The 26,329-nt window shown below is 48.1% G+C and overlaps 2 protein-coding genes across 2 annotated transcripts; both read left to right on the plus strand.

Moving 5' to 3' along the window:
* Positions 1 to 499: 499 nt before the first annotated feature.
* Positions 500 to 15,682, plus strand: SRP72 (signal recognition particle 72). Its single transcript, XM_082050189.1, has 19 exons — positions 500 to 680; positions 1,703 to 1,823; positions 3,572 to 3,695; positions 4,449 to 4,592; positions 5,349 to 5,460; positions 6,621 to 6,652; positions 7,262 to 7,386; positions 7,478 to 7,535; positions 7,728 to 7,859; positions 8,236 to 8,364; positions 8,888 to 8,960; positions 9,509 to 9,573; positions 10,567 to 10,662; positions 11,128 to 11,231; positions 11,814 to 11,891; positions 12,519 to 12,656; positions 12,907 to 12,944; positions 13,249 to 13,408; positions 15,416 to 15,682. The coding sequence occupies exons 1-19, from the start codon at positions 575 to 577 to the stop codon at positions 15,588 to 15,590; spliced, it is 2,010 nt and encodes a 669-aa protein (XP_081906315.1). The 5' UTR covers positions 500 to 574; the 3' UTR covers positions 15,591 to 15,682.
* Positions 15,683 to 17,121: 1,439 nt separating this feature from the next.
* Positions 17,122 to 23,143, plus strand: ARL9 (ARF like GTPase 9). The gene is made up of 4 exons (XM_082050605.1): positions 17,122 to 17,331; positions 17,742 to 17,910; positions 20,662 to 20,837; positions 21,947 to 23,143. The coding sequence occupies exons 1-4, from the start codon at positions 17,188 to 17,190 to the stop codon at positions 22,124 to 22,126; spliced, it is 669 nt and encodes a 222-aa protein (XP_081906731.1). The 5' UTR covers positions 17,122 to 17,187; the 3' UTR covers positions 22,127 to 23,143.
* Positions 23,144 to 26,329: the final 3,186 nt, after the last annotated feature.

The raw sequence follows: 26,329 nt of genomic DNA on the forward strand, positions 1-26,329 counted from the left end.
TGTGTAATCATTTATGGTATTTCTGAAGTTTGAAGGCTGATGGCAGTCTTTTAGTAAAGGAAATAATGGGAATTTGTGCTCCCTTTGCCCTCCCCACACACGCTCTCTTTGGTCGTATTTGTTGATTTCATTACTATTATTTCAGTATATTCTGAGTGAGGAAAAGAAATCGGTTAAAATACTAACTGAAAAAAGAAGTTTTCCAGTTAAAACATCGGAAGAGGACTGGAGCTGAGCAACTCGGCAGTGACAAAGCCGCTGCAGCTGCACACAGTTTTCCCGTGAAATCCAGCAGAACTCACTCCCGTCTCGGAGCACAGAGTTTGAGCGCAGCGAAGGAAATCACCGTGCGTCAGCTCGGCGCGGGGACGCGCCCCGTGCCCGCTGTCGGGGGCCGGTGCGGGGCGGGAGGGCCGGTGCGGGGCGGGAGGGCCGGTGCGGGGCGGGAGGGCCGGTGCGGGGCGGGGGTGCCGCCCGGCCCCTAGCGACGTGGCGGCCGCAGCGCGCGGCCCTTCCGCTTCCGGGGCAGCCGCCGGCCCCGCCCTTCCGACGTGTGTCTCCTCCCGGTTCCAAGATGGCGGCAGCGGGCGGCGCGGGGGCGGCGGCGGCGCTGTGGAGCGAGGTGAACCGCTGTGGACAGAACGGCGACTTCGCCCGCGCGCTCAAGTCCGTTAATAAGAGTGAGTGAGCGAGCACGCGCGCGAGTGCCGGTCCCCTGCCGCCATGTCGGCGCCGGGCCCAGCCGCACACAACCGGGACAGGCTGCGTGCCGACCGGGTGCGGGGCCGTTCCTGGCGTTCGTGATGGCCTCCCCCTCGCTCTTCCGGCCGGCGTCGAGCCCCGCGGCCTCTGCCCGGGCGGCGGCTGCGGTGGGGAGGCACAAGCGGCTGGGAGCTCAACGGGGCAGCCGCCCAGGCCCCGCTTCCGCACCGCCGGTGCTTCTGTGGCGTCGTGCAGCCCTTTCTGCGGGCCCTGCCTTCGGTGTCGATCGTGGTAGGATGGAGGGGTTTCGCCCCTGAAAATTGGAGCGGGGGTGTGGGCCAACTGGCTTGGAGCGCAAACCGGCTCGGCAGTGAGAGGCCACAGTGAGACGAGCCGTTTCGGTACTTTGGCACCCAAAATGGGATTGCAATACAGGGCACGTTGTGGCTAAATGTTCTCGCTTTGCTGTTTGTAGGGAGCAGGGATTCATGTCCTGTCCTGGCAGATCTGAGAGCTGGGATCACATGAAAGGAGCAAATACCGAAACTTAAGTCTCATAGCCGTCTCTCACTGTCTTCCACTGGCAGAAAACAGTAGCATGTGAAGTGACTACCAGCTTCGAGCCAGACTGTTCTGTGCCGTTCTTCCTGTGTGTGCTTTACGTGGCACTCCAGTATTGGCACTGTGTTCTCTGCCTGGAACTGAAATGCCAATGAAAGGTTTGTTCAGGTGTGTACAGCTCCTTTGGTGCAGCTCTGTTCCAGGCATGTTAGCCCAGCAGTCACTTTTAAGTAATTTCAGTATTTATGGTGGATTCTTTTATGCTGATAGGATTTCTTTGATGATATGAGCCAAAACAAGCCATGCCAGGACCGTTTTAAAATTGACATGACTGGTCTCTATCATGGATTTTTGCAACTGTAACAACATATGGCTCTTAAAAGCCTTAATATGTCTGATAATGAGTTGGATTGTTGTGTGAGACAGGTTTCTCTTCCAGTACTGCAGATCAGCAAAGATGATGTGACCGCACTTCAATGTAAAGTAGTGTGTCTTATCCAGAATGGGAACTTCAAGGAAGCCCTTGGCGTAATCAACACCCACAGTAAAGTGTTAACCAGGTGAGTTGTGTCTTGTACCCTACAAAAAATGAAGCCGCAAGTCCTTGAGAAGCTGTTGCAGCTTCAGTGGAGAGAACTGATAGGCAGCAGGAGGTGCTTAGGACTGTTGGGATTGGGCTTCTCAGTGAAACACTGCTTTATTCTGGTTATGAGAGGTGGTCTGGATGAGCTGAAGACAGTCTAACATCTTATTGTTACTGTTGAAGGAATTGTCCCTAACCTTGTTTTCAGCCACCTTCTTGTTGATGTGGTTGAGCACCATGTACAAGGGAAGAGGACAGATCTTGTGGGGGGTGAATAAAGGAAGGAGGAGCCCTTGCCAGAGGCAGTGAGCTGGTAGCTCTGCTTGGCTGTCTCATCATATTTCTTCTTGGGGTGTTTTTCTTTGCCCACATGAAGGTACTGCTTCAATTTTTGGGGTGGTGCAAGCCTTTTGTGTGTGTTCTCAAAATCAGGACCTTGGAAACAAGTCAAGCTTCCCATGTGTGTCATTAAGCAGACTCTAATTTTCTTCCTAATAAAAATGCTCTTTCTGCACCAACTAGCATGAAAATTGCTACCCAAGAGGTGCTTGGCAGCAAAATGTTTCTTTTTTAGATTTTGCTCCTGTTAAGGAACTTCCCAGAAAAGTGTGTATTCATATCAGTGTGATGAAGCCTATCATTGTTTATGTTCATATCTGGAAAAAAAATAATTACCTCATTCACAAATTCCTTATTTCTTGGGATGGAAGGTGTTTAATTTAAGTTCTTTACCTTATTTTTTTAGTATATGGTAAGGAGAAGGAGTAATTTCTCTAAATTCAACTGGCTTCAGAGTTCTCCTTATAATTTCTTTAGCTTTGCTGTTCTGTGTGTCTGTCTTTGTATCCTGCAGAGCAGGGAAAGCCATGGTTCTTGCTCTGCCTTGATGTTGTCTTGTCCTGCACTGAGGCTGGTGCACTGTTTTGCTTTAATTCTTGATGCCATTCGTTTGTTTTCGGACTACCTCAATACTCAGCTGGGCCAAGATAATTTTAAATAGACAGAGAAGTGACTGGTGACAAGTGGCACCAGTGATGATCTAAGGGAATCGCTGATTAATTTTCCTTTGGCTTCAGTGGTAACGCAGGAGGTAGGTGGAACACAGTGTGTTCAAGGCTACATTTGTTTGGTAATGCTTCCCTTCTGGTGTGAGCTTGCTTTGAAGCCAGTTTTATATTAACATCAACAAACCCGTTTGCTGCAATATCTCAAAATAGGTTAATGTAACCATTGGCTTAGTATCAGACTACAAGAGGGACTGTGCTTTATACCATTTCCTTTCTCTTTGTGGGTTGATTGCCTTTGAAAGCTTGCCATAACAATCTTTTGCAGTAATGATATACCCTCTCCTTAAGAAGTCCCATAATGAAGTTTGGTGTTGTTTTACTTTTAAGCACTTAATTTGAATAATCAGTAGGAGGTCAGGGGGACATGAGGATTTGCAATGCTGTGTGTCTGGAAACAACAGAAAAAAGGAACTTCTTTTAGGTGAAGTTTTCATATTCCTTCTCTGTTGAACACAAAATAGGTTTAAGATATTTTCAGTGCTTGACAGATACATAATTCAGTAATATGGGATCATGTGCTCACCTCTGGTGTTTGGCTCTCTGGGAATGTAGCAGTCTGTGACTAATCAGTGCTGCTTAAACAAGTGTGTTCAGGTGGGTGAACACTGTTGAATGAAGACTACAGTGCCTACTCTCAGCCTTTGTCTTGTCCTTGCAGTGATGTTATTGCCTTTGAGAAGGCCTACTGTGAATACCGGTTGAATCGTATTGAAAATGCTCTCAAGACCATTCAGAGTGCCAGTCAGCAGACAGACAAACTGAAGGAGCTTTATGGACAAGTGGTAATTACAAGCTTTTCTTCCTGGTGGGAGTTTGATATGCTGGATAATATGTCCCTCCTTTATAAAGCGGGACAAGTATGGGGACGGAATTTCCTTCTCTGTCTTGAACGTAAGGAGAGGTACAGTTCTCAACTGCTCCAACTTCTGTGGAGCTTCAGTCGCCTGTTGCTGGAGGCAGAGTCATCATCCTATTGCCACTGAACCAAAGCAGTACATTTGTGAATCCCTCTGCCTTCCTGGGTCTGGCCCCATCTCGCCAAGGGGCTAGAGGATGGAAGAGAGCTGATGAGATTTGTGATTAAGCCATCTGCTTGCATTAGATACCTCTTCAGGAGTGGTTTGTGGAATGTGACATCTCAGGTGTTAGACGTGAAGCAGAAAAGAAGTCACATATGAAGAATCGACTGTTTTCTCTCAGCTGCATGAAAGACCATTCATTTAATCTCTCTTATAGAGTAGTGATCTAATCTGGAAAAAGGCTGTTTGAGGACAAAACTGTGTAAACTGCTTTTAACAAAGCTTTTAGGAGTAACAACTGTGCTCTTTGCATGTAGGTATCTGGCATCGCTAGTTGTTCTTGCAGATGTAATCTATAGAGTTTGCCTTAAAGGTAGATGCAAATGTTAGTAATGTTCAGCTTAAAACATATGAAGCTCTGCTGCTGTCAGTCCGTAGGGATGGAGGAAGGAGGCTGTAGTTACTATCACACACAGGGAAATACTGTTGTGAAGGCTGATCTCTTCCCCTTCTCAGTTGTACAGGTTGGAGCGTTACGATGATTGTCTGGCTGCCTATAGGGATCTCATCCGCAACTCCCAGGATGAGTATGAGGAAGAGAGAAAAACCAACCTCTCTGCTGTTGTGGCAGCACAAAGCACATGGGAGAAGGTGATGCCAGTAAGTATCTGCATGCATATGTAAGAACAAGAGCTAAGGAATAAGAGATATGGAATCATAGACCTATAACAGGATGAAAATGTGTTCTGTCTCTTAATGACTTCTGAGTGTACTGAAGATCACTGAGTGGTTTCCCCTGTATGGGAGAATAAATGCTGTTATTGTTCTGAGAGATGAAGAGTTAGATAGGGTTACATAGGTGTCACAGCAGAGCAGAAAGTGCATCTCTCTGACCCTGCACTAGGCAGAACACCTGTGGTGACCAGCACTTTCCTCTGTCTCATTACTGTCTTGCCCATGGTAAAACTTAACTGCCCAGATCACCCAGCCACGCTTGGGAATATTTTTGTTAATGAGCAATGCAGATTGTAATGTTCTCATTTTTTCAGAAGTCTTTTCCTTGGAGGTGTGCACAGCATGCTCAGCTTTCTGTTCAGCACTGTGGATCCACTTTCTAGTTCTCTAGAGCAGCAGTTCTTACCTGCGCTCTTTCAGCAGCCTGAGTAGTCCCCAGGTTCAGGCTGGAGTTTTGTTGCTGCCTTGTCAATTGCCTCTGACCTTGCTGTGCAGTGTGAGGGAAGATCCTTTGCACTGTGACTTATTTGCCAGGTGTGTGCTCTTTTAAAATTGCCTCTCAATTTATTTTGCAAGGAATAGTGTGAATGTACACGAAAACTATAGTTTGTGTCTGTCGCCTGTCAAATCTGCATAGATCAGTTGGTGTTTATGCGGTATTACATTTGCTTTTCATGCTAGGAGGATTTGGGCCTTCGAGAAGCTACCTACGAGCTGTGTTATAACAGTGCATGTGCATTGATTGGGCAAGGAAAGTTGAATGAAGCAATGAAAAAACTACAGAAAGCAGAAGGTAAAAACATGATCAGGTGAGAGGGGAGCTTTGTGTGACAGAAGCAGGGACTTGTTCTCTGTAAATACGCTTAATCAGAGAGAAAGAGGTTTTTAAAATTTAAAAACTGACCAACAGAAGGATTTGTTGTAGGTTTCCAGATGGTTCCTGAGAGAACCGATGCTTTTGTAAGAGCATTCCTCTGAAGCTCTTTTCCAGAGCCATGTGGCATGTTGCATCTCTTGGCTCTTTTACAGCCCCTTGATAGGTGTTCAGTGCCTTTGAGCAGTTTTTTGAGGTAGATGTTAGTGTAATCTCTTATAAGCATGAGATATTTCGTCTATTCTAACTCTTGGTATTGCTAGTATATATATAAACATATACTACAAAAATTAGAAATACTTCATGGTCTGAATTAGGTAGGAAATTAGTATAAGCCAATAAATGAGCTTTTTTTTGCAAAGAGAATTTTTTTCTACAGGATGAAAGGGGAATTTTGTGTGTGTGTGTGTGTGTGTTAAAAAAAAAAAAAAAAACAACTGGGAAAATTTGGTTTATTTCTGATCTAATTGGTCTTGCAGTTAAATAGGTCAGTTCTGTCCTGATTTTCATGTTAGAATAGCAGGTCTCCCGTCTAACTGATTCATTGAGCTTGTGTAATTCGAACCTATGCGCTGTGATAGCAGTCCTTTGGAGAACAAAACAGGTGATGTTCTGGTGAGGCATATGTTATGGCATAAAGTTAAGAAGTGACTGTATTGAAAATTGATGGAATTGCTGCCTTGTAAACGGTAGTCTAATCTGAATATTGCAGGCTTGCAGCACTTAAAATAACTCCCAAGATGGTGAGCAGTTGCAGCCAAGTGATCCCTATGAAAAAGATCAGGAGCTAAGTTTAAGGAAATTTGTTCAGAGAGGAGAATGAGTGTGTGACTCCGCTCTCAGAAGGCAGCTCTGGGAGGGACAGTATCTCCTGTACATTTGGTGTTTCTTCTGCATCATCTAGTCTTCTCCCTCGTGCTCAGTCCCATCCGTCATCAGACTTGTAGTCTGATGTGCCTTTGTAATGCTGCAGAAGTTTCAGGGATACGTGAAAAAAGTGTATGTTTCCCTATGCTGCTGCGCCATTTTTTTCCCCTAAAGCCTTCTAAATGGTGTTCTTCAATTTGTTTTCCTTCTAGAGCTGTGCCGCCAATCGCTATCAGAAGACTCTGTAAGTTCTTGACATTGTTCTGTAAAGTGTTTGCTTTGCAGCAGCATGAACGAGGGTGTGGTCATAAAGCGTAGCACTGATAGCCGGATGATAGCCAAAGCTGCTGCATGGCAGTACCCAGCAAGAGCTGCCACTGCTGCTGGTTTCCGCTTGCGAGGCTGGGGCAGCAGTTGTGGTGGTTGCAGAAGGGCAGCTAACACTGCAGGCTGTCTGCTGCTGTGCTCCTTGCACAGTTATCTGTGCTGGCGCAGACAGGATTGGTACAGTTGTCTGAAAACTCCCTGTGACCCACCCCTGGTATGGATGAAGATGCTGAGTGGGTGCTGGGAAACATAGGAAACTTGGTGGTGGTTCAAGCAGAGGGGCAGCTTCAGTGCACAAGTTAAGGGTTTCTTCAGATTCTTGCCAGAGCAGGTGAAACTTCCTTTTCTCCTGGTTTAACCCACATATGCTTGTGTTGTGGCAACAACCTTCACCTGTAGTAGCTGGGGTGCTTTGTTGCTAATACTGACAGAGATTGCTCATAGATGTTTGCCAACAGAGTGCTGAAGCCAGGGAATGAGAGGTGACACAGCAACTTTTATTGGTTTTGCCTTGATTTTCCTTCAGGATGTGACAGAGGAAGACATTGAGGCTGAACTGGCCATTATTCATGGTCAGATGGCATATATCATGCAACTGCAGGGTCGTACAGAGGACGCTCTACAGCTCTACAATCAAATAATCAAGTTGAAGTAAGGGCTTTTCTGAAACAAATACTCAGTCTTCCATCTGTACAGAGGCCACTGTTTAATAACAATGCTCTTTCTGCTTTTCTTATTGCAGGCCAACAGATGTAGGACTGCTTGCTGTCATTGCAAATAACATCATCACTATTAACAAGGTATAGAATTACCTTGCTCTTCTCAATGTGGCCCTTTCTGGTGGTTCCTCAGCCTGATTCTCTGCTTGTGTGGAGGGAAGGGCTAGAACCAGGAAAGTCTTTTTCCTAAACAGTAGTTAAATATCAGACCCAGAGGCCTTTTCTTCTTCAAGGAATGTAGTGAAATCTTCTCATGATGTATGATTTCTCCAGGACCAAAATGTCTTTGACTCAAAGAAAAAGGTGAAGCTGACCAATGCAGAAGGTGTTGAGCATAAACTCTCCAAGAAACAACTCCAGGCAATTGAGTTCAACAAAGCTTTGCTGGCAATGTACACTAACCAGGTAGGAGAAACTGATGTGCAGTGTGTAGCTAGTGATTCAGCACTCTCCACAGGAATTTGACCAGACAGAAATGGATATGCAGCAGTTCTGTGTTGGTTTAGGCAAGTGAGAAGAAAAAAAAAATTATCCTGAAAAGAACAGACAGCCAGCTGTGTAGTCACCTGGGTGTTGCTGTAGGGAGTATGATGTGGAGATGAGTGGGAGATGTAAGGTGTGTGTGGGGTTCTTAGATGCATCTGAAGTGCTACTAAGAGGGCTTTTTCTTGGTTCTGTGTACCCATTTCAGGAAGCCACCACTAACACCTCTTAGATACAACTGGTATGTTAGGTGCTTGTAGAGGTTGAGAAAAGTGTATTCTCTCTTCCCACTCCTCAGGCAGATCAGTGCCGCAAGCTGTCAGCAAGCCTGCAGTCGCAGAGCCCTGAGCATCTGCTGCCTGTGCTTATCCAGGCAGCCCAACTGTGTCGCGAGAAGCAGCACGCAAAGGCCGTGGGGCTTCTGCAGGTAGGTTGAGAGAGAGTACTACTGTGACCAAGCTCCATTTAAACTTGTGATTTGTGTTCTCATGTGCTGTTTCCCTTAGTTTGTTTTGTTTGGTTTAAATTTCCAGGGGTCTCTGACTGTGCTTATTTTGGTTTGGTGTAATGCTGCTGGAAAGCATTTAGACCAAACTGAATAATGCTGCTTTTAAAGGGAAATAGTTCCCTTGCACCTCTGATTTTTATGCTTAGGAAGCTCTAGTGGACTTCTTCTAGGGTAAGCAGTGGGCTCTGCTGCTCTGCTTGCAAGCAGTTTGCAACAGCCTCCTTTTCGGAGGGAGTGAGTGGTCTGGGGTGGAAATCTGAGAGGTCCATGGGCCACTGGCACAGTTTGAGACCCTCCTCTGCTGTGTGCTGAAGCCTGCCTGTGCTGGAAAGCTTCCTTTGGCTCTTGCCAGCTTGCTGTGACTGAGCATGAGATATGATTCACCAGAGGAGCAGCCTGGTGCCCACACATATGTTGAATTGTTCTTTCCTCTGACTCTCAGGACTTTGCAGACCAGCACCCTGCCAATGCAGCTGAGATCAAGCTGACGATGGCCCAGCTAAAAATTGCTCAAGGTATTCGGTGTTGTCTTTTGTTGGGAAGTGTGCACACAATAGTGGTACAAGGGGTGAGAAAAACAGGCTTTAGGGCAATCTTTGTTGCAGTCCCTCTTGTGACAGGGGTGCAGAGCAGAGATGCTTTCAGTTGGGTGTTCTGTATATATGGCTATGGCAGGGTAGAGCTCATAACTTAATGTCTGGATGTTCAGGCTCCACAGATCCCTGACAGAGGTGCCCACACTGTATTCTGGAACAGGAAGGTCTTGGGAGCAATGTGGGGCTCCTTGATGCTACCATTCCTGTTATACAGTCAGGCAGCACAGAGTTGCTCCTGGAAGAGAAGACCCTGCTTGCAAAAACTTGCTCCTGAACCCTTGCAGGATGTGGCAAGGGCAGAAAGGTCCTTTGTGTAGGAGACTGTCCTTTGTTCTTGGAAATGGGGGAGGTATTCTGAGAAGGAAATTGCTATGTCCCCATTGTTCACCTTTGGCTGGAAGTTCACTGGCAGGGTGAAGTGTTACTGTGCCACTCAGAGCATGTTCCTCACTGTCTCTCTGTTCTAGGCAGTGTCACCAAAGCCTGCATGATCCTGAGGAGCATAGAAGAACTGCAGCACAAGCCTGGTATGGTAAGCAAAACTCAGTCTGAACTGTGTGAGGTTTTTCCCTTGTATCACAGCTTTGTACTGCCTGCTTCCTGTTGCCTCTTCCCTCTGGTTTTCATTTGACCTGAGTGTCTGCAAGGAATTTGAGCCCATCTTCCTTGTCTTGGACAAAGGTGGGATTATAACTTGCATCAGGTGGCCCAAACTTTGCCGCAGAAGTACTTTGGCTGTCAGCAGAGATGGTCTCTGCCTGTGCTCCCACTCTTATAATCCCTCACACCCGTGTATTGCCTGGATTTACTTGCATAACATGACTGGAGCAGCTGTTTCCCTGGCATGTACTGTTGGAAGTTTTGAAGCAGCTTTAGGACAACAGGCATTAGGGAGAAAGTGCCATGTGTTCCATGCCCACAGCATCACCCCAGTCTGCACACATGTCCACATCTAGTTTTTGGAAAAGTGTAATGACCTTGAATATACTCAAGTGTACAGTGTAAGCCTCTTGAGCAGAGGCTGACAGTTGTAGGTCTGTTCCAATTGCAAGTGCCAATTATCAGAGTAATTTATGGGGACAGTCATTAATGCCAGCTCCGTGCCCTGGGTCACCTCCAGTTGTGACTGGTATGTAGACAGGCAGATGGTGTGTGTATCATCTCATCAATGCTGCTTTTTTTTCCTCATTGCTCTTGAGATGGAGAATGGGGGAAGAAAAAGAGTTTCTTATGAAACTGCATCCAGTGGAAAGCCAAGAAAGTGCCAAGAGAAGAACTTTCTTTCTGTGAATGCAGCCTTAAGCTTGTACTGTAGGAGAAAGATTGGTGGGGACATTTCTTTGGGAAGGACCAGGGTGGGAAGGCCTCTCCTGGGTATCCTGATCATTACCAGAGCTGTTTTTTAGGGACAGAGCACCAAACACACATTGAGTCTATTAAGCAATCCCATCATTTAACTGCTAACTTTCTGTCTATACGCAGCTTTTGTGAGGATCTGCTATAAGCTGCTCTTGAATGTTTGCAGGTGTCTGCGTTGGTAACAATGTACAGTCATGAAGAGGACATTGACAGTGCAATCGAGGTCTTCACACAGGCTATCCAGTGGTATCAGCAGTTCCAGGCAAGTCAGACCAGAGGAGCTAATGCACAAAGCTTTGTCCCAGTTTCTTCTAGCTAGTCCAGCTCAGCTTTACCTGTTGTTACACAGCCCCAGCAGCAGCTCATCCAGTTGGAGTACTGGAGACCTGCGATCTCCTGTTTTGTGAGCGTTCTTTTTATCCCTGTTTCATTATCTTACATGGTTGCAAACAGGGAGCAGCAGTTCGTGTTAGATGAGGAGAATAAGGACAATGGGTGCCCAAATGTAGCAATCAGGCCTTCTCCCTGATGAGAAAACATTGTGGAGCAGCAAGCTCCCTTGTCCCATGCAGTTCTGCCTTATCCTAGGGTGCAAAGGTGTTATCCTTTCTGCGTGACAGTGTGCTAACTCAGTTCTCCTTGGCCAGGTCAGGAGGGTTAAAGCCAGCTAGAGCTAGGGTCCATGCTGCAATAATGAGGAACTAATTATGGCTGCTCTGTCTTTCAGCCAAAGTCTCCTGTCCATTTGTCACTGATAAGGGAAGCTGCCAACTTCAAACTAAAGCATGGCAGGAAGAAAGAAGCGATCAGCGACTTGGAAGAGCTCTGGAAGTGAGTTGGGTGGTTGCTGAACTGGAGGTCTCCACCCAGAGACCTCTGCAAGCTGGCTGGTGCTAGGCAGTGCCTGACAATGTTGGTTGACTGGTTGCCCTCCTTTAGAGTCGCTTTGCACAGGGGCTCCAATTCAAACCTATATCTAGGAAGAGGGGGGGATCATTAATTTGATCTGTAGGTAATGTTCACTTGAAAACCTGGTTGACTTGTGCCAGAGAGCCCTTGTGTTCAGTGGAGGTTGCACTGGGGTCTGGGATGCATCATTTTTTGTAGTGCTGCATAAAGCACAGCTGGTTTTAGTTTTTATTATGCACTTTTTTCTGGGGGACACTGTTCTCTTGCCTTTGCTATTAGGACCTGAGGGATTTTTGTCTTCCATTGCCAGCTTCACGATACTGTAGAGATGTCTACACCTCCCTTTGTCCATACCTGTGATGTACTCTGTAGGAGACCACAGACTGATGTGCCTCTCCCCACAGATGGCAGCTATGCTGCAGCAGCAAGCACTGCATGGTGATAACAGTCTTAGGGATGAGTATGTACCTTGGTAACTTGGACCTTTTTTTTTCCCCTACAAAGGCAAAACCCAAAAGATGTACATACTCTGGCACAGCTCATCTCTGCCTACTCCTTGGTGGACCCTGAAAAAGCTAAAGTGTATCCTTTTGTTGGTGGTGTCAGAGCAAATGAAGAGGTGTTTGGGCATTGCTCCCTTGGATTTCAGCAGTGTGGGGAATTGAGACACACTCTCACCTGAAGAAAGGCAAGGAACATCTCCAGAACAACTGCATATCCAGGTCAAGTTATCTGGAGCTACATTATTTCCCTGATTGGTTTGATTACTGCAGGATCCCAGGACCCTTTTGTCTTTGTCCTCCTCTCTCAGAATTGATAACTTAAGACCAGGTGGAACCAAAAATAGGAGCTTCTCCATCTTTTCTATTGGAATCTTAAGCCTGTGGTAGTAATGGCTAAGCTGTCACTGACCCACAATATCAGGTTCTCATACTGCTTTTGCCACCCTGACCAGTTTTCAGAGGAAGCTGCTGCTTCTGTCACCATATCAAAGGAGGGAAAATGAGGCAAATGGCAATTAAGCGTCTCATTCCAGCTTGTGTAGGAAGCTGGTTAGAGAGCTGGAACTAGCCCCACGTCTGGTGTCTGCATTGCTAACAGACTGAATTTGCTCAAGCTGAAGTTGCCCATTGCTATCTGGACAAACCTGGGTGTTTATCTCTTTGCTTGCCATCTGCTGGTTTGCATCCCTGAACTCTTCTCTTGCAGTCTTAGCAAACACTTGCCTTCCTTGGACACCATGTCACTGAAAGTGGATGTTGATGCGCTGGAAAATTCCCATGGAGCAACCTATGTTCGGAAGAAAGCTGGGAAGCTCACTGGAGACAACCAGCAAAAGGAGCAAGGGTAAACTGGGCTGCTGTAGCTCTGGTGCAGCCATTCTTTGGGGTGGCACAAGAACCTCACCTGGTGTGGTGAGGGCATTGTTGTAAAAGGCAGGGTGTGGGAAGGGAGCTTACTGTTTAACTGGAAGGAGCTTCAGGTAGCAGTAAACAAGTTTTGAGAGAGATGGGAATGGTTTAGCTTCTTCCAAAGCTAGTTTTCAGTTGACTTGTCATGCTGTATTACAGTGGCTGTTTCCCTTCTTACTTTTCAGACAAGGGGACATAAAGAAGAAGAAGAAAAAAAAGAAGGGTAAGTTACATTTCCTAGCTGTTAACAAGGCACAGCTCCGGAGAGCTCACCAGATTGTTTCTTCAAATAGCCACCCTTCAGCTCCCCAGGAGCTGGAGCTCTTCACTGGAACTGGGTCCCTGTGAACCTGGATCTTCATGATAGGGCATTTTTCCATGGAAGCGGTAGCAATACCCTGATAGGATTATGTGGGTTGCTGGGCCTTTTGTGTTTCCTAGCTACTGACATCCCATGTATATCCCTTGGTGATGCCTCTCCGATGTGGTGGCCCCAATCTCATTTCCTGGCACTGGATGTTCTGCAGGAAAGCTGCCTAAGAACTATGACCCCAAGGTGACTCCTGACCCTGAGCGGTGGCTTCCAATGCGAGAGCGTTCCTACTATCGTGGGCGGAAGAAGGGCAAGAAGAAGGATCAGGTTGGCAAGGGGACTCAGGGTTCGACAACAGCTGGCTCCTCTGAACTGTAAGTACCTAGTTTCAGGGCTTGGTGTGGGAAATCACTCCTGGGTGGCTGGAAGGGTTGGGTTTGTGCTGCTTTTCTGTGGTTCTGGCACCAGAACCACCTACCAGCTATGGGTAGCACAAGTGAAACTGTACTTTGCCACTTGAACCTTCTTTCCAAAGATCCTCATAGGTTGCTGGAGACCAAAATGATAGGCATGCTTGAAGGTGCCAAGGTGCAAACAAAATTCCCATAGTCTTTCAATGTGCTTTTCTTTGCTTTGATGATGATGTGAATTTTGCATGCTTTCTCTCAAGCTATTTGCTTTCAAGTCTTTGGGTGGCTGGAGAAACACTCACCATGATTTGGGAAAACACTATACTTCCTTCTAAGTTGACACTGATTATGTGAGCTGGAATCAGAGTTTATTGTTGTATGTGAGGCCTGACAGCAAGATAGTGACTTAGTAGCATCTGAGAGAAGGAAATACTTCTAAAATGACAGCAACACAGAAAATTGCCAGTTCTGTCTGATAATTTCTCTTTACACAGCTTTCTCAGAACAGAAGCCTTTTGTGGCACTGTCAGCTTGAGCAGTGTTTACAAGGAGGGCTGGCACAAAGATGCCTTTGTCGTTGAGGAAGGAGAAGGATATTGGGTTTGCAGTACCTGAGTGTGGAGGCCTTGAAGGCCTCTCTTGTGTTGCAGGAGCTGCCACAGAATCACAGAATGTTAGCGATTGGAAGGGACCTCAAAAGATCATCTAGTCCAATCCCCCTGCCAGAGCAGGAACACCTAGATGAGGCTACACAGGAAGGTGTCCAGGCAGGTCTTGAATGTCTCCAGAGAAGGAGACTCCACAACCTCCTGGGCAGCCTGTTCCAGTGCTCTGTCACCCTCACTGAGAAGAAGTTTCTTCTCATGTTTAAGTGGAACCTCCTGTGTTCCAGTTTGTACCAGTTGCCCCTTGTCTTATCATTTGTTGTCAGCGAGAAGAGCCTGCCTCCATCCTTGTGACACTCACCCTTTACATATTTATAAACATTAATGAGGTCACCCCTCAGTCTCCTCCGAGCTAAAGAGACCCAGCTCCCTCAGCCTTTCCTTGTAAGGAAGACGCTCCACTCCCTTAATCATCTTAGTTGCCCTGCACTGGACTCTGTCCAGCAGTTCCCTGTTCTTCTTGAACTGAGGGGCCCAGAACTGGACACAATATTCCAGGTGCAGTCTCACCAGGGCAGAGTAGAGGGGAAGGAGAACCTCTCTTGACCTACTAACCACCCCCCTTCTAATACACCCCAGGATGCCATTGGCCTTCCTGGCCACAAGGGCACAGTGCTGGCTCATGGTCATCCTGCTGTCCACCAGGAGCCCCAGGTCCCTTTCCCCTACACTGCTCTCTAACAGGTTGTTCTCCAACTTACATTGGAACCTGGGGTTGTTCCTACCCAGATGCAAGACTCTACACTTGCCCTTGTTCTATTTCATTAAATTTTTCCCCGCCCAACTCTCCAGCCTGTCCAGGTCTCGCTGGATGGCAGCACAGCCTTCTGGCGTGTCAGCCACTCCTCCCAGCTTGGTGTCATCAGCAAACTTGCTGACACTGCACTTTATTCCCTCATCCAAGTCATTGATGAATATATTGAATAATACTGGTCCCAGTACTAATCCTTGAGGCGCTCCACTAGGTACAGGCCTCCAACTTGACTCTGCCCCATCGACGCACCTGTCTGTTCAAAAGTTAGCCTTGCTTTTGTTGTTGGGGACTTACACTATTTAGTGAACATCAGTTAGAAGGTGATTGCCTAACCTTCGAGACATGTTACCATTACCCTTCAGCCCTTCTATAATATTTATGTTGAAGCTTGTTTAAGATCTCTTTGCATGAGTGCCCTCCCGTACATGATGCTACCTGATGCTATCTTATGGGGCAGCTGTTATTTTTGGCTGTCAGCTTCCTGCAGTGGTGCTACATCTTGCGGGTGGTTGTGAACCCACATGTTATCTCTTTCTCTCATCTTCCCTGCAGCGATGCCAGCAGGACTGCCAGCAGCCCACCTACCTCCCCTCGGCCCGGCAGCGCTGCAGCTGTATCAGCCACAAGTAACGTCATCCCTCCCAGGCACCAAAAGCCCGCTGGTGCCCCAGCCACCAAGAAGAAACAGCAACAGAAGAAGAAGAAAGGGGCTAAAGGAGGGTGGTAAAAAGCAGGATATGTAACCTCCCTCAACAAGTGATGCTGGTTGCAGAATAAAGGTCAAAAGCAAGTGCTGGTGAAAGACACTTGGCATCTGGATCTCTGTTGTGCCTGTCAGTGGTCTGGGGGGTGATGGGCTGGTGTAGGCACCATGTGCCTGCTCACCAAGTTGCCTTCCTCACACTTTTCCCCATTGTGACTTAAGGCTTTGCCATCAAACTCAAATGCAGCCCCTAAAAAGAAATCCGTCCATGTTGCCAAACATTTAAAAGATGTGGAATACCAAGAACTTATTGAAATGTAGTTTTGTGTTCCTCCTGCGTATGTTAGTTAAGGTCTTTAACAGATTTGTCTGACAATGTCTTTATGCATGATGCAAGCACTGTGTTCTGTGTCTCATCCCAGTCAGTCATTGACCACCAAACAGCACAGATTATACAGAAGATAATCTGAAGAGGGAGAAAAAGACTGTTAGGAGAAAGCATGGTGAGGCTGATTTAGTGTCCTCTTTTCTACAAGCCAGCTGCTTTATTCTAGTGGGCTTGGCAAAACCAGAGTGAGCTAAAACAAAGTGGAGGGTTGTGGTGGTGGGCTGCATTGCAGATGCACTGCACTTCTCAAGTGGAAGCTGGTGGTGAGATGGAAGATGTCTGCTATCCTGGCACCCCACAGGTATCCCCCAAATCTCTTGAAACTTCTGGTTTTATCTGAATATAGCAAAACCATTTTTCCATATGTAGACTTTCAATGGATAGAAATAGCATTTTGGGGAGAGCTGTCAGATGTCAACCCAAAAGGCAAAAGCTTTTTTCTCAGTTTACAGGCCTGAAGAGGTGAGGAGCAAGGGAAATGTTACAGTAGCTTAAAAAACAAAACCAGACAAACCCCAAAACGAAACACCTCAGTCCCCATGGAGTAAAAATGTACCAGGAAGAATCCAGTCTTTATTACTTTGACTGTACAATGGGTGCATCTGGTAGGGGCCTAAATATGTGTTGTGCTCTGAGAAGGAACAGAGGATAGAGGAAACAGCTTTATGAATGCCTGGCAGAGTCACTTGCTGCCAAATGTGTGCTGAATAGAAAGGATTGTTGTAAATGACTTGTCTGGGTGATGTGCCCCCTCTTAGCCAGCAGCTGGTGAGTACAGGACAGTGAGTGCTATCCTGCAGTGATACAGTTTCTGGAGGGTGATCTGGAGGAGAATGAGACTCTGCCTTCTCCACAGGTCTCTGGTGAAACCTGGCTGAAACTGACCAGGTGGAAATGCTACCTTGTACCACTGCTGAAGTCTTGACCTGGCTGTCTTCCCCTGATATAGTTGCCCAGGTAGAAGCAAGCTGGGAGCAAATCTCGTTGTGGGAGGGCAGCAGCAGCTGTGGGGAAAGGCTGCCTTTAACAGAAAAGCCGAGTGCGAAACGGCTGGCTCTGCTTCATCGGCACTAGGGCGTTCTCGGCCTGACAGCACCCGGCTGCCGAGGGAGGGAGCCGTGCACCGAGGGCTGCCGGGGCAGCTGTGCGGCCGACTGGGGCTGCAGGGGGGAGCTCTCGGTGTGTCGGGCTGTGCGTGTGTCCGGCCGCGGGGCGGGCCGGGCCGGGCCGGCCATGGACACCCGCCTGCGGCTCGCTGTGCTGTGCGGGACAGCGCTGGCCGCGGCGGCCGGCGCGGCCTGGGCCTGGGCCCGCCTGCGGAGACGGACCGCACTGCCGGCTGCTTGCCCTGCGGCCGCTCTCGGCGCCGGCGATCAGGTACCGGAGCCGGGCGGGCGCGGCGGGTGAGGCCGCAGGATCGGCGAGCGGCAGTGAGGCCGCCCTGGGCCTCTGGCGGGCCGCGCCGCCCCCGGCCACCTCGGAGCGAGCGGGCCCCCCGGCGGGGCCTGGGGCCGGGGCGGACAGCCGGGGCGGACAGCCGGGGCCGGGGCGGACAGCCGGGGCCGACAGCCGCTCTTCACTCTCTCCCCCGCAGCTGCGTGCGGTCGGGCCGGGGCTGGCGGGTGTCCCCGGCTTCCTTCCACCTGGCCTGCCCAGCAGGCACCTGCTCCCTCTTCACCGTGAAATGGCGTTTGCTGTTCCCCCCAGACCCAGTTACCCCTTCTTTCCCCCACCCCTGCGAAACTTTGCACATGTCCCTGGCTGAGTGTGCTGTCGCGGTTTTGCAGGGTAAAGGACACAGCAAGCAGATACTGGTGCTGGGCCTGGATGGGGCTGGGAAGACCAGCGTTCTCCACTGCCTGGCAACTAACCACGTCAAGCGCAGCCTGGCTCCCACCGAGGGCTTCAATGCTGTCTGCATCAGCACCGGAGAGTCCCAGATGGAGTTCTTGGAGAGTGAGTGAACCTGTTTTAGTACGGAATGTAAAATAAGCTGCTATCCTGTGCCCTTGGGATCAGGCCCTTATTTTAAAGCCTCCATATTCCCTCATGCCTGCTCTGATAATGCGAAGTTGTGATTATTTTTTCCTTGTGGGTTCTGCTCTCCCACCCCACTTCTTGAAGGAGGTGATACACTTGTGTTAGGGGTCATCTGTGTTTGTTCAGGCCTGTCCTCCAGGGAGTTCTGCTCCCGGAGAGAGAAGGCTAACAAGCCTGATTGTGTGAAACCAGCCCAAAGCAGAGGTGTCCCCAGTAGGCCCTGGTCCGTAGCTGTTATGTGTTGTACAGCTTCTCCTTGGTGCTCATACCTGGCAAAGGGCAAGAGCAGAAGAGGAATAAATAATCAGGTGGAAGAAGAGATGGGGAAGAAAAAAAGCTTTGTACAGTTTTTATTCAAAAACCTCACAAGTGGTATTTTCTAGTCTTTAATGGCTTTTGCATGTCTGTAGGTTTTCACTAATTTTTTTGTGTGTCCTTAGTGCTGATCTTTGGGTATTGTTCTTGCCTGCAGAGAGCACCTCTTGTGATGTTTTTGGGTTGTCAAAGCTGTTCTAGGTGCAGCTAGCTGATGGATAAGGTAGAGGCCCTGGAGTCAGGTCAGTCCCTGGTGCAGAGAGCTGACATCCCAGCCTCATCGGTGCCAGCCCTCTGTGGAGGCAGAAGCAGCCCTTTGCCTCCTGCTATTTTTGCACTGTGCTGTACCAGTACTCAACTGGCTCAGTTGGCAGCTCGCCCATAGATGCCACCATACCTTTGTCAGCAGGCCTAAAGGTGTTGTGCTGTTCCCAGGTAAGTCTTCAGGATGTGGGGATGAGGCCACTAAGGCAGAGTTTCATTCCCAGTCCTACTGCTGTACGAATCTCTGTTGTGTCTTAGGAAAATAATCTCTCCAGAGATGATTGTGGTCTGTGCCTCTCTCCTAGTAGGTGTGAGACACCTGTGTTACCTACTGGGAGGTGCTTTGCCCAGCAGAGCCTAGAGAAACGTGCAGTATCTCTGCTTTTGCTCAGGGATGGCCTGGGCGCAGTGCACCCCACAGCAGAACCTGTTGTTTCTGAGTCGTCCTTCCCTCTCTGGTCCAGGTTGGTAGTGACTGAGATGTGATGGCTGCGATATGACCCATGGGAAATGAAATGTCTCAGGCCAGTTTCAGCCAGGTAAATCCGTGCGTGGCTCTCTAATCTGGTTACTGATCCAGTCTGTACCGTCTCCTAGCCCAGGGGTTAGCAGCCTGTGCTGTGATCACAAGGCACAAGATGATCAGCAGACAGCAGGGTTTTTATTTTACTGGCTTTAGATAGACAGAAAACTATTCTGTCTTTTTCTTTGTACCATGGTATAGATAAGTGGGTAACATCTTGCCTCTGTGAGGGGTAGGAGCTCCTGGTTTCTGCTGAGTTCCTACTGGTTTGGGAAATAAAAATGTTCTCTGCGAGGTTGCTGACCCCTGGGTTATGCTATGCATGAATGCATTTAACAGAGGGAACACTGATGAGCCCACACAACATCACCATACAGAACCCGAGGCATCTGCCCCAAGTGTCAGTCACAGCCCTTTGGCTCCTTTTGACAGTGTCAGACTTGCAGTTCTGCCTGCAGATATGCTGGGGCTCTTGAAGGAGACCAGGCATGCTCTAATGGGAAATGTTGCCTCCTTTTTTACATTCTGGAAACTACGTTTTGCCTTCGTGAAAGCAAAATTGCTTTGAAACAGACCAAAGTCACTGAGGGCTGTAAAAGATGGCTGACTAGCAAGTCAGTTTTGAAAACAGCTTCTATACCAGGCAGGAGACAATTATAGGGAACCCCAAATACATTGCTATGAAAACTTGCTGCATTTGGGGGACTCACCCAGTACTTTACTACTCTTGAGCGAGTTGTTCTGCAGTGTACCTAGGAGAAGACCTGGAGAACTGTAAACACATTTGAAATTCTTAATATACTGTTGCTACTCCTGTTCCTATCAAACTCAGCAAACTAACAAATTATTTTTGTTCCCCGATGGGAGCAACAATCTTGGGCACCTTGCTGCATACGCTTTCAGCACAGAACTGTTATAAGACCTAGTTTTGAAGGTGGACAGCTTTCTTCTGTATCCAGCAGAGAAGGAGTCAGGTAGAAATTTGTCCTGTGCAAAGATTTCTCCCATCACCTAAGGAATGCCTGAAGAGTCTGCTGGGACTTGATTTTTCTCTCTTCCTAATCACCTCTGTTTTTTGACAGTATGAAAGCTGCAAGAGTTTTGAACTAGTCCCTAGTGTCGTATAAAACTGATCAGAGCCCTTCCCACCTCAGAGCTAAATTTCTTATTTGAAATTGTAGGTCTGCTTTGTCTTAAGATGAGGTGTGTATGTGGTGGTAGGTCACATGGTGTTTATGGACACTGAACCTAATCTCCCTACTAGCTTAAGAGCGAGAACCAACAGAGCAGAAAGCAACTATAAAGAAACTGAACCCAGAATTCTCTAAAAATAATAGCTTAAAATGTACTTTTTTTTTTTCCTTAGAACATACACACATACCTGTATGGGACTTGACTGGGGAAAATAAAGCTATTTCCAGTCTCATATACAGTAACCAAATCCTTTTGAGTTTTTGGTAACCCAAGTACCTTGGTCTTTCAGCCCAGGGCCTGCTGTCTGCACCTCTAGGAGCAGTGCTGCCTGGATCACTTGGTGAATCTTGTGGTGCTGTCTTCTCTTCCAGTCGGGGGCAGTGAATGTCTGCGTTCATACTGGAAGATGTACCTGCCCAAAGTGCTGTTGCTGATCTATGTCGTGGACTCGGCTGATCATGCCCGACTGCCTGTGGCGAAACAGCTGCTTCATCAAATGATTCAGAACAACTCCACCCTGCCAGTGGTGGTTCTGGCCAACAAGCAGGTAAGAGTTCCCTGCTGGTAGCTGAGCTGGGCCTGGCAGCAGGTCTGAAAACAGCAACAAAGCCTTGCAAAGGAGGCTTCATGCCTTAAAAGGAGGCTGTGTGATTGGGAGCTGGGGGTCTTTCTGGGACACCTTGTTGACCACAAAAGAAAATTATCTGAAGTTGAGTTTTGGATCTGCAAGATGTGGCTCCTGTGCTTGGAGACAGTGCGATTGAAGCTGTGGGTGGAAATAATGCTGAAAACTGTAGAGTTGCAGGGTTTGACAGCTGTAAGGGAGACCACAGTTAGACCTGGAGTTAGGTTTCTGTTCTGAATGTGTCTAGAAGTGCCACTTTACTTAGCAAGCAGCCACCAAGTGAAGCACCGTTGTTTGTGTTCACATTGTCTGACTGGTTGCTTGTGTAAGGCTGCTGCCACTGAAGCATGAGGTAAGCTTTTTTCACAAGGCAGTGCTTTCTCCCAAGATCTTTGTGAAAATGCCAGTGACTGGTGCTGTACCTGAAGTAGAATTTGCTTATTGCACAGTTCAACAACAGAACAGCCCAGGGTTTTTAAGCCCAGATTTGATTTTCTGAGGGCTGTGTGCTTGATTTGCTCTACATTGTTACCTCCTCAATGGCTAGTAACTTAAGCATGTTACTAGTAGTCGTTTGTGTTACTCTCTAACGCAAAGCACAGGCTTTGGCTTCATCAAATACAAATGCTGCTACTGATTCTCTCTGTCCCAGAGTCAGAAATGCTGGTGGCTGAGAAGGTATGCTGGGACCGACTGTTGCACGTTTGACCTCTTCTTATGACTCTGCTGGATGCCTAGGGTCTTGGGCCAGCAAGACTTTTGTCTGCCTTGTACAGGTTATCAGAAACACTGGGATTATTAGAAACAGAACTGTACCCATATTTCTTTGGGAATAAATTAGTTTAAGGGTAATAATGTTTTTTTCCCCCAAGTATTTTAGGGCATGGGAACTTGATCTCATAGAAGATACATAAGAATGGTGCCTACAGAGCCTTGAGATCCTTCTGCCTGGACAAAGGCAGTGGCTCAGAGCAGGAATGGTGCCACTACCTCATGCAACTAACAGGCTCATTTTGTTTTTTTTGTATCAGGACCTTGAAGGTGCATATTGCATCACCGATATCCACGATGCTCTGGCGCTGTCTGATATTGGGGACAAGAGGAAGATGTTCTTGATCGGTACCCACGTGGCAGAGGATGGCTCCGAGATCTCCTCCAGCATGAAGGATGCCAAAGAGCTGATAGCGCAGCTGGTTCTGGAAGCACAGTGACAGCTCCTTTCCTACAACATGATATTTGCAGCTGAGGGAGATGAGGCGTTAGCATATGGTCAGTTTGCTGCGTGGTGACTGAGATGTACAGATATCTTTTCCTTGTGGGTGTGGAATTCCTCTGAAAATGATGTCTAGTTGGTAAGAATATCTAATTTATAGTGGTTTTAAAATGCATTTGAAAAGTAGTCTATTTTCTAGCCTGTTACTAGGGGAAAATTAGTCTCTCAGACAGCAGAATTAAGGGAGTATATAGCTTAGATGGCTTCTTGCCAGGCAGGAATCAAGCATTGACTTCAGTGGAACAAAGTTGTATGCAGTGGATTTAACCTGTCTTGATGTCTCAGGCTTAAATTGAAATATGTTTACTCCACAGATGTTACAGAACCTTATTAACAGTGTTGTTCTGTTAAAAATGAGACCTCACTCCTTGAGTGTCAGAAATTTAAGGGCTGCGACTAGTATTTTTGACAGTGATGGTTTTTGTTGTCACTGTATTTGAGCCAGTTTTTAAGAGAGTGGCACATTAGTGATCTCTGGAAACTGGATTGGTTACTACTTCTTTGGTGGATAAGGACAAGAAAATGAAAGCAGTAAGACATTGTTTTCTTGGCTACAGGGAGAAAAACCAAAACTGTAATTTAAAGTAGTGACTGAAAGCATTTAAGTTAAATTGGTATCAAAGTTAGGAAACTCCTCCATTAGGATGAGCGGCTTATTTTGGTTTAGGCCAGGTTGTCGTCAAGTAAGCACTCTTAGATGTGAAAAACCTGTTGTTTTTTGAAAGTGATTTCTGTTTGATTTCTGGTTTTTGAAAGTGATTTCTGCTAGCACAGCAGGTGGGGAAGACAAGTTGCTGACGAGCATCACTCTCCCAGTGTCCTCGTAATTGTACTCCAAGAATGTGATCCGGGATCCGAGCGCTTCTGTGAAGGACCTGGTTTACAACTGCTTTTATTGTATGAGGGTTTTACAGTTTTGCCCTTTGGAACGAATGCATAAAGTAGACAATTTTACCCTAAACCAGTGGTCTGGGCTTCATTTACCAGAAGAAGGAGCTGCAGCAGCGGACCCTGCAGGCCTTTCTTGGGCAACCACCTTTAAAACGGCTCTTCTCACCCTTCTGTGCAGGCCGGCTGCCCAGCTCCGTACCCCGGGGCTGGGCCCGCCGCTGGCAGCCGGGTTCTCGCCCTCCGGTGGAGCGGAGGCCTCGGCAGCGGTTCCGTTTGCGTCGCGTCGCTGCGGGGCGGGGAGGCCGCGGGCGCCGCCGTTGCCATGGCGACGGGAGCGCACCTCATGGCGGCGTCTGGGCCGCGGGGCGGTGCGTGGGCACGGGGCGGGGGAGGCCTGAGGAGGGAGGGACGGGGCCTGCGCAGGTGTCCCCACACGTTTGGTTTTCCCGTCACCCGCTTTAAAATGCGGCGGGTTGTTCTGTACTGCGACAGAGTCCAAGTTTAGTACAGCCGCTTCTCCCCTGAGACTCTCAGGATGTCAGAGCTCGCAGGTCGGCAGGGGCCACTGGTGCTCGTCGCAGGAGGAAGATGCTGGTGAGGGGACACGGTGCCGGGGGTGCTCCGTCCTGCATCCCTGGCGGCTGCCAGCACCCCCGGAGAGCAGCACTTCGTGTGCATTCCGAATAACAGTACAAATTCCTGCCAAGCAGGTGTATCCCAAGGAGTTGCACAAACCACACCTGCCTTCTGATAGTTTCGCAGCTCAGGCTGCAGGCGTTGCCAAGCTTTTAAATTAACCTTTTCTTGTCTTTGCAGTTTCTTGTTACTTGTGTGCACACTCACGTGACAGGTGAGAAACCCTCCTGGTTGGGTGTCCAGAATGTGCCCTATGTCCCTTGGGGAGGGCTCGCTTGGGGATTTACACCCAGCTCCGAGTCGGTATAGCAGGTGACACTGTGATAAACACACAAAGGAAAGGATGCCTATTTTTGTCCTTTCCCCTGATTCTCATGACAAGCAATGTCTGTCTGTCCTGCCCCTTCAGAAGGGAAGCTGTCAGCTTTTGCTTTACAAGGAGTTGATCTCAGGGGGAGTTGATCCCCCTTAAGCAATGAGTCTCTGCGAGCTCAGGCAGCGCAGGGGACGTGTTTGTGTCTGGCTGCAGCAAGGCCTTGTTTACCCTGATGGGAAGCGTGAGGGGGACCAAATGACAAAGGCTCCCCTGGGGCTGTCCCCTTGTCAATGAGCTGGCTTAACTCCTTCAAGCTGCAGAGCTGCTGATTTGTCCTCTGTGGGGATGCCTGTCTGTCCAGAGCTTTTGCTATGATAAAAAAGTAGAAAATATGTTTGTGGGGTTTTTTGTTGTTTTGTTTTGATTTGTTTTGGTTTTTTTTGTAACTGGGAGAAAAATAACACTTAACAATTTTTGAGTGACTTGAGGGACCTGGTTTGGACATATGTGTGACTTGTCCCTTGGCTGGGTCACAATGCAAGCTTTCCACAGCAGCGTCCAACCCAGTGGTGTGGGGCACTGGGGCCACTTGCAATTAGTGAGAGATTTGTCTGTGTCTGTGTGGTGTACCAGCAATGGAGGAAAAGTGATGAGCCTGCCTACAGAGGTGGTGCCAGCTCTGCCACGCAGCTAGGCTGAGGGGACCTCTGTGGGGTTATCCTTCACCCCCTTGCACCTTTGTAAGGATGAGCCTCTGGGGAGCTGCCTGGGAATGAACAGACGAAACTGGTTTTTGGCTCCCGAAATGATGGCTGCCTTACTGAGCTTGTCCTGTCTTGAACGGGTGGCAGGGGGCCAAAGTCCCACAGGCAGCTGGTTCCCTCTGTGGGATGTCAGTGGGAGCCGTGTTTGCAATGTTGTGACCGGGAGATAAATCAGCAGGCATCTTGCAGGGAATGTGTGGCAGGGATGCTCTAACAGCAGCTGGCCATTGCAAGGGTCTCTATTGTGCTGAGCTCTCTGGGAAGTGTTTGCTGGGGCTCAGTGCCTTGCTAGAGTATCAGCCCCATCAGAGAACCACAGATGTGTCCCCAAAGCACAGATTGTTTTCTGTCAGCAAACATCCCTCCCTATTGGTGTCCCTTCTCCTCTTTAGGGCTATGCTGTCTTATTGCTGGGTGATACTAAGCAGGGGAGTAATGCCCCAGGCTATCACCTTCTGTGCTTTTTCTATGGTGGGACACTTCCACAGGTGCCCCCATCGTGTGGTTGTTCCCCAGCTGGCTGGGGCCAGGCATTTGCAGCCCCAGGGGGTGGTTATGGGCTTGGTCTGTGACACCAGGAGTTTTGCGATGCACTTCTGGCACTGGTGTCGTCTCATCTTGCTCTTTGTACCAAGGCTCACAAAGCACAAGCACCTCCTAGGCACTTGGATTTCAGGCCTGAGACATTTGATCAGCAGAAGCAGTCAGTGATATCTGATCTTCCTGAAAAGTTTTAACCTGGTGAATATTCAGTAAAAATGTTTTCAGTGCTGCTACTAGGGCACAGACCATGTATATTCATGTGTCTTTATAGCATCTAAGATCTCTGTGCCAAACAGACTGAAATAAAATTATAAATAAAAAATACGTCTTCATCTGTGCTCCCAAAGGCATGTGGGAACAGTGTTGTCTCCATGGTGCCTTTTAGTAAACCACAAGGGTGTTGATAACAGGTGTTTCTGTTCACCTGGGCTCCTGTAGGCTGGGAGATCATCTATCTCTTACCTGCTGGAGTTGCATGTTGTGTTATTAACCAGAAAAGTACCTTCCCTCTCACCCTGCTGTGTCACAAAGGGACCTTCCAGTGAGGGCAGAACTGAAAACTTGTGTCTTTGTAATCCAAGAGATTGCACAAAAATCCACAGGCTGGTGAGTCCAGCAGACTGAATGGAGGTAAAGTTACTTGGAGAGAGACCTCCCTTAAATGCACTCTCCCAAGGGATGGAGGCAAAAGCATGGGGGTTCCAGAGTGTGTTATATGGCTTTGAGTACAGCAGTAGCTTCTTTGTGCTTTGTTGGTTTAACTGTATGTTTAATGGCTCATTTGTCCTTTCCTGCAATCTTGACAGGATACGAGAACTCGCAGAACCCAAGACAGCAGCTTGTGCAAATGCTCACAGGTAAGGAGGTGCCCAGACAGCCGTGCCTGAGGGCTGGGGCCTGATGGGGCCTTGGCCACTGCAGATCCTTTGCCTTTGTCTTGCTACTGCTTTCCTCAAGAGCAGAAGCAGCTCCAAAAAGACAGATTGAGATG

Source organism: Streptopelia decaocto (assembly GCF_964273445.1).
Source record: "Streptopelia decaocto genome assembly, chromosome: 4".
Classification (NCBI taxonomy): Eukaryota; Metazoa; Chordata; class Aves; order Columbiformes; family Columbidae; genus Streptopelia; species Streptopelia decaocto.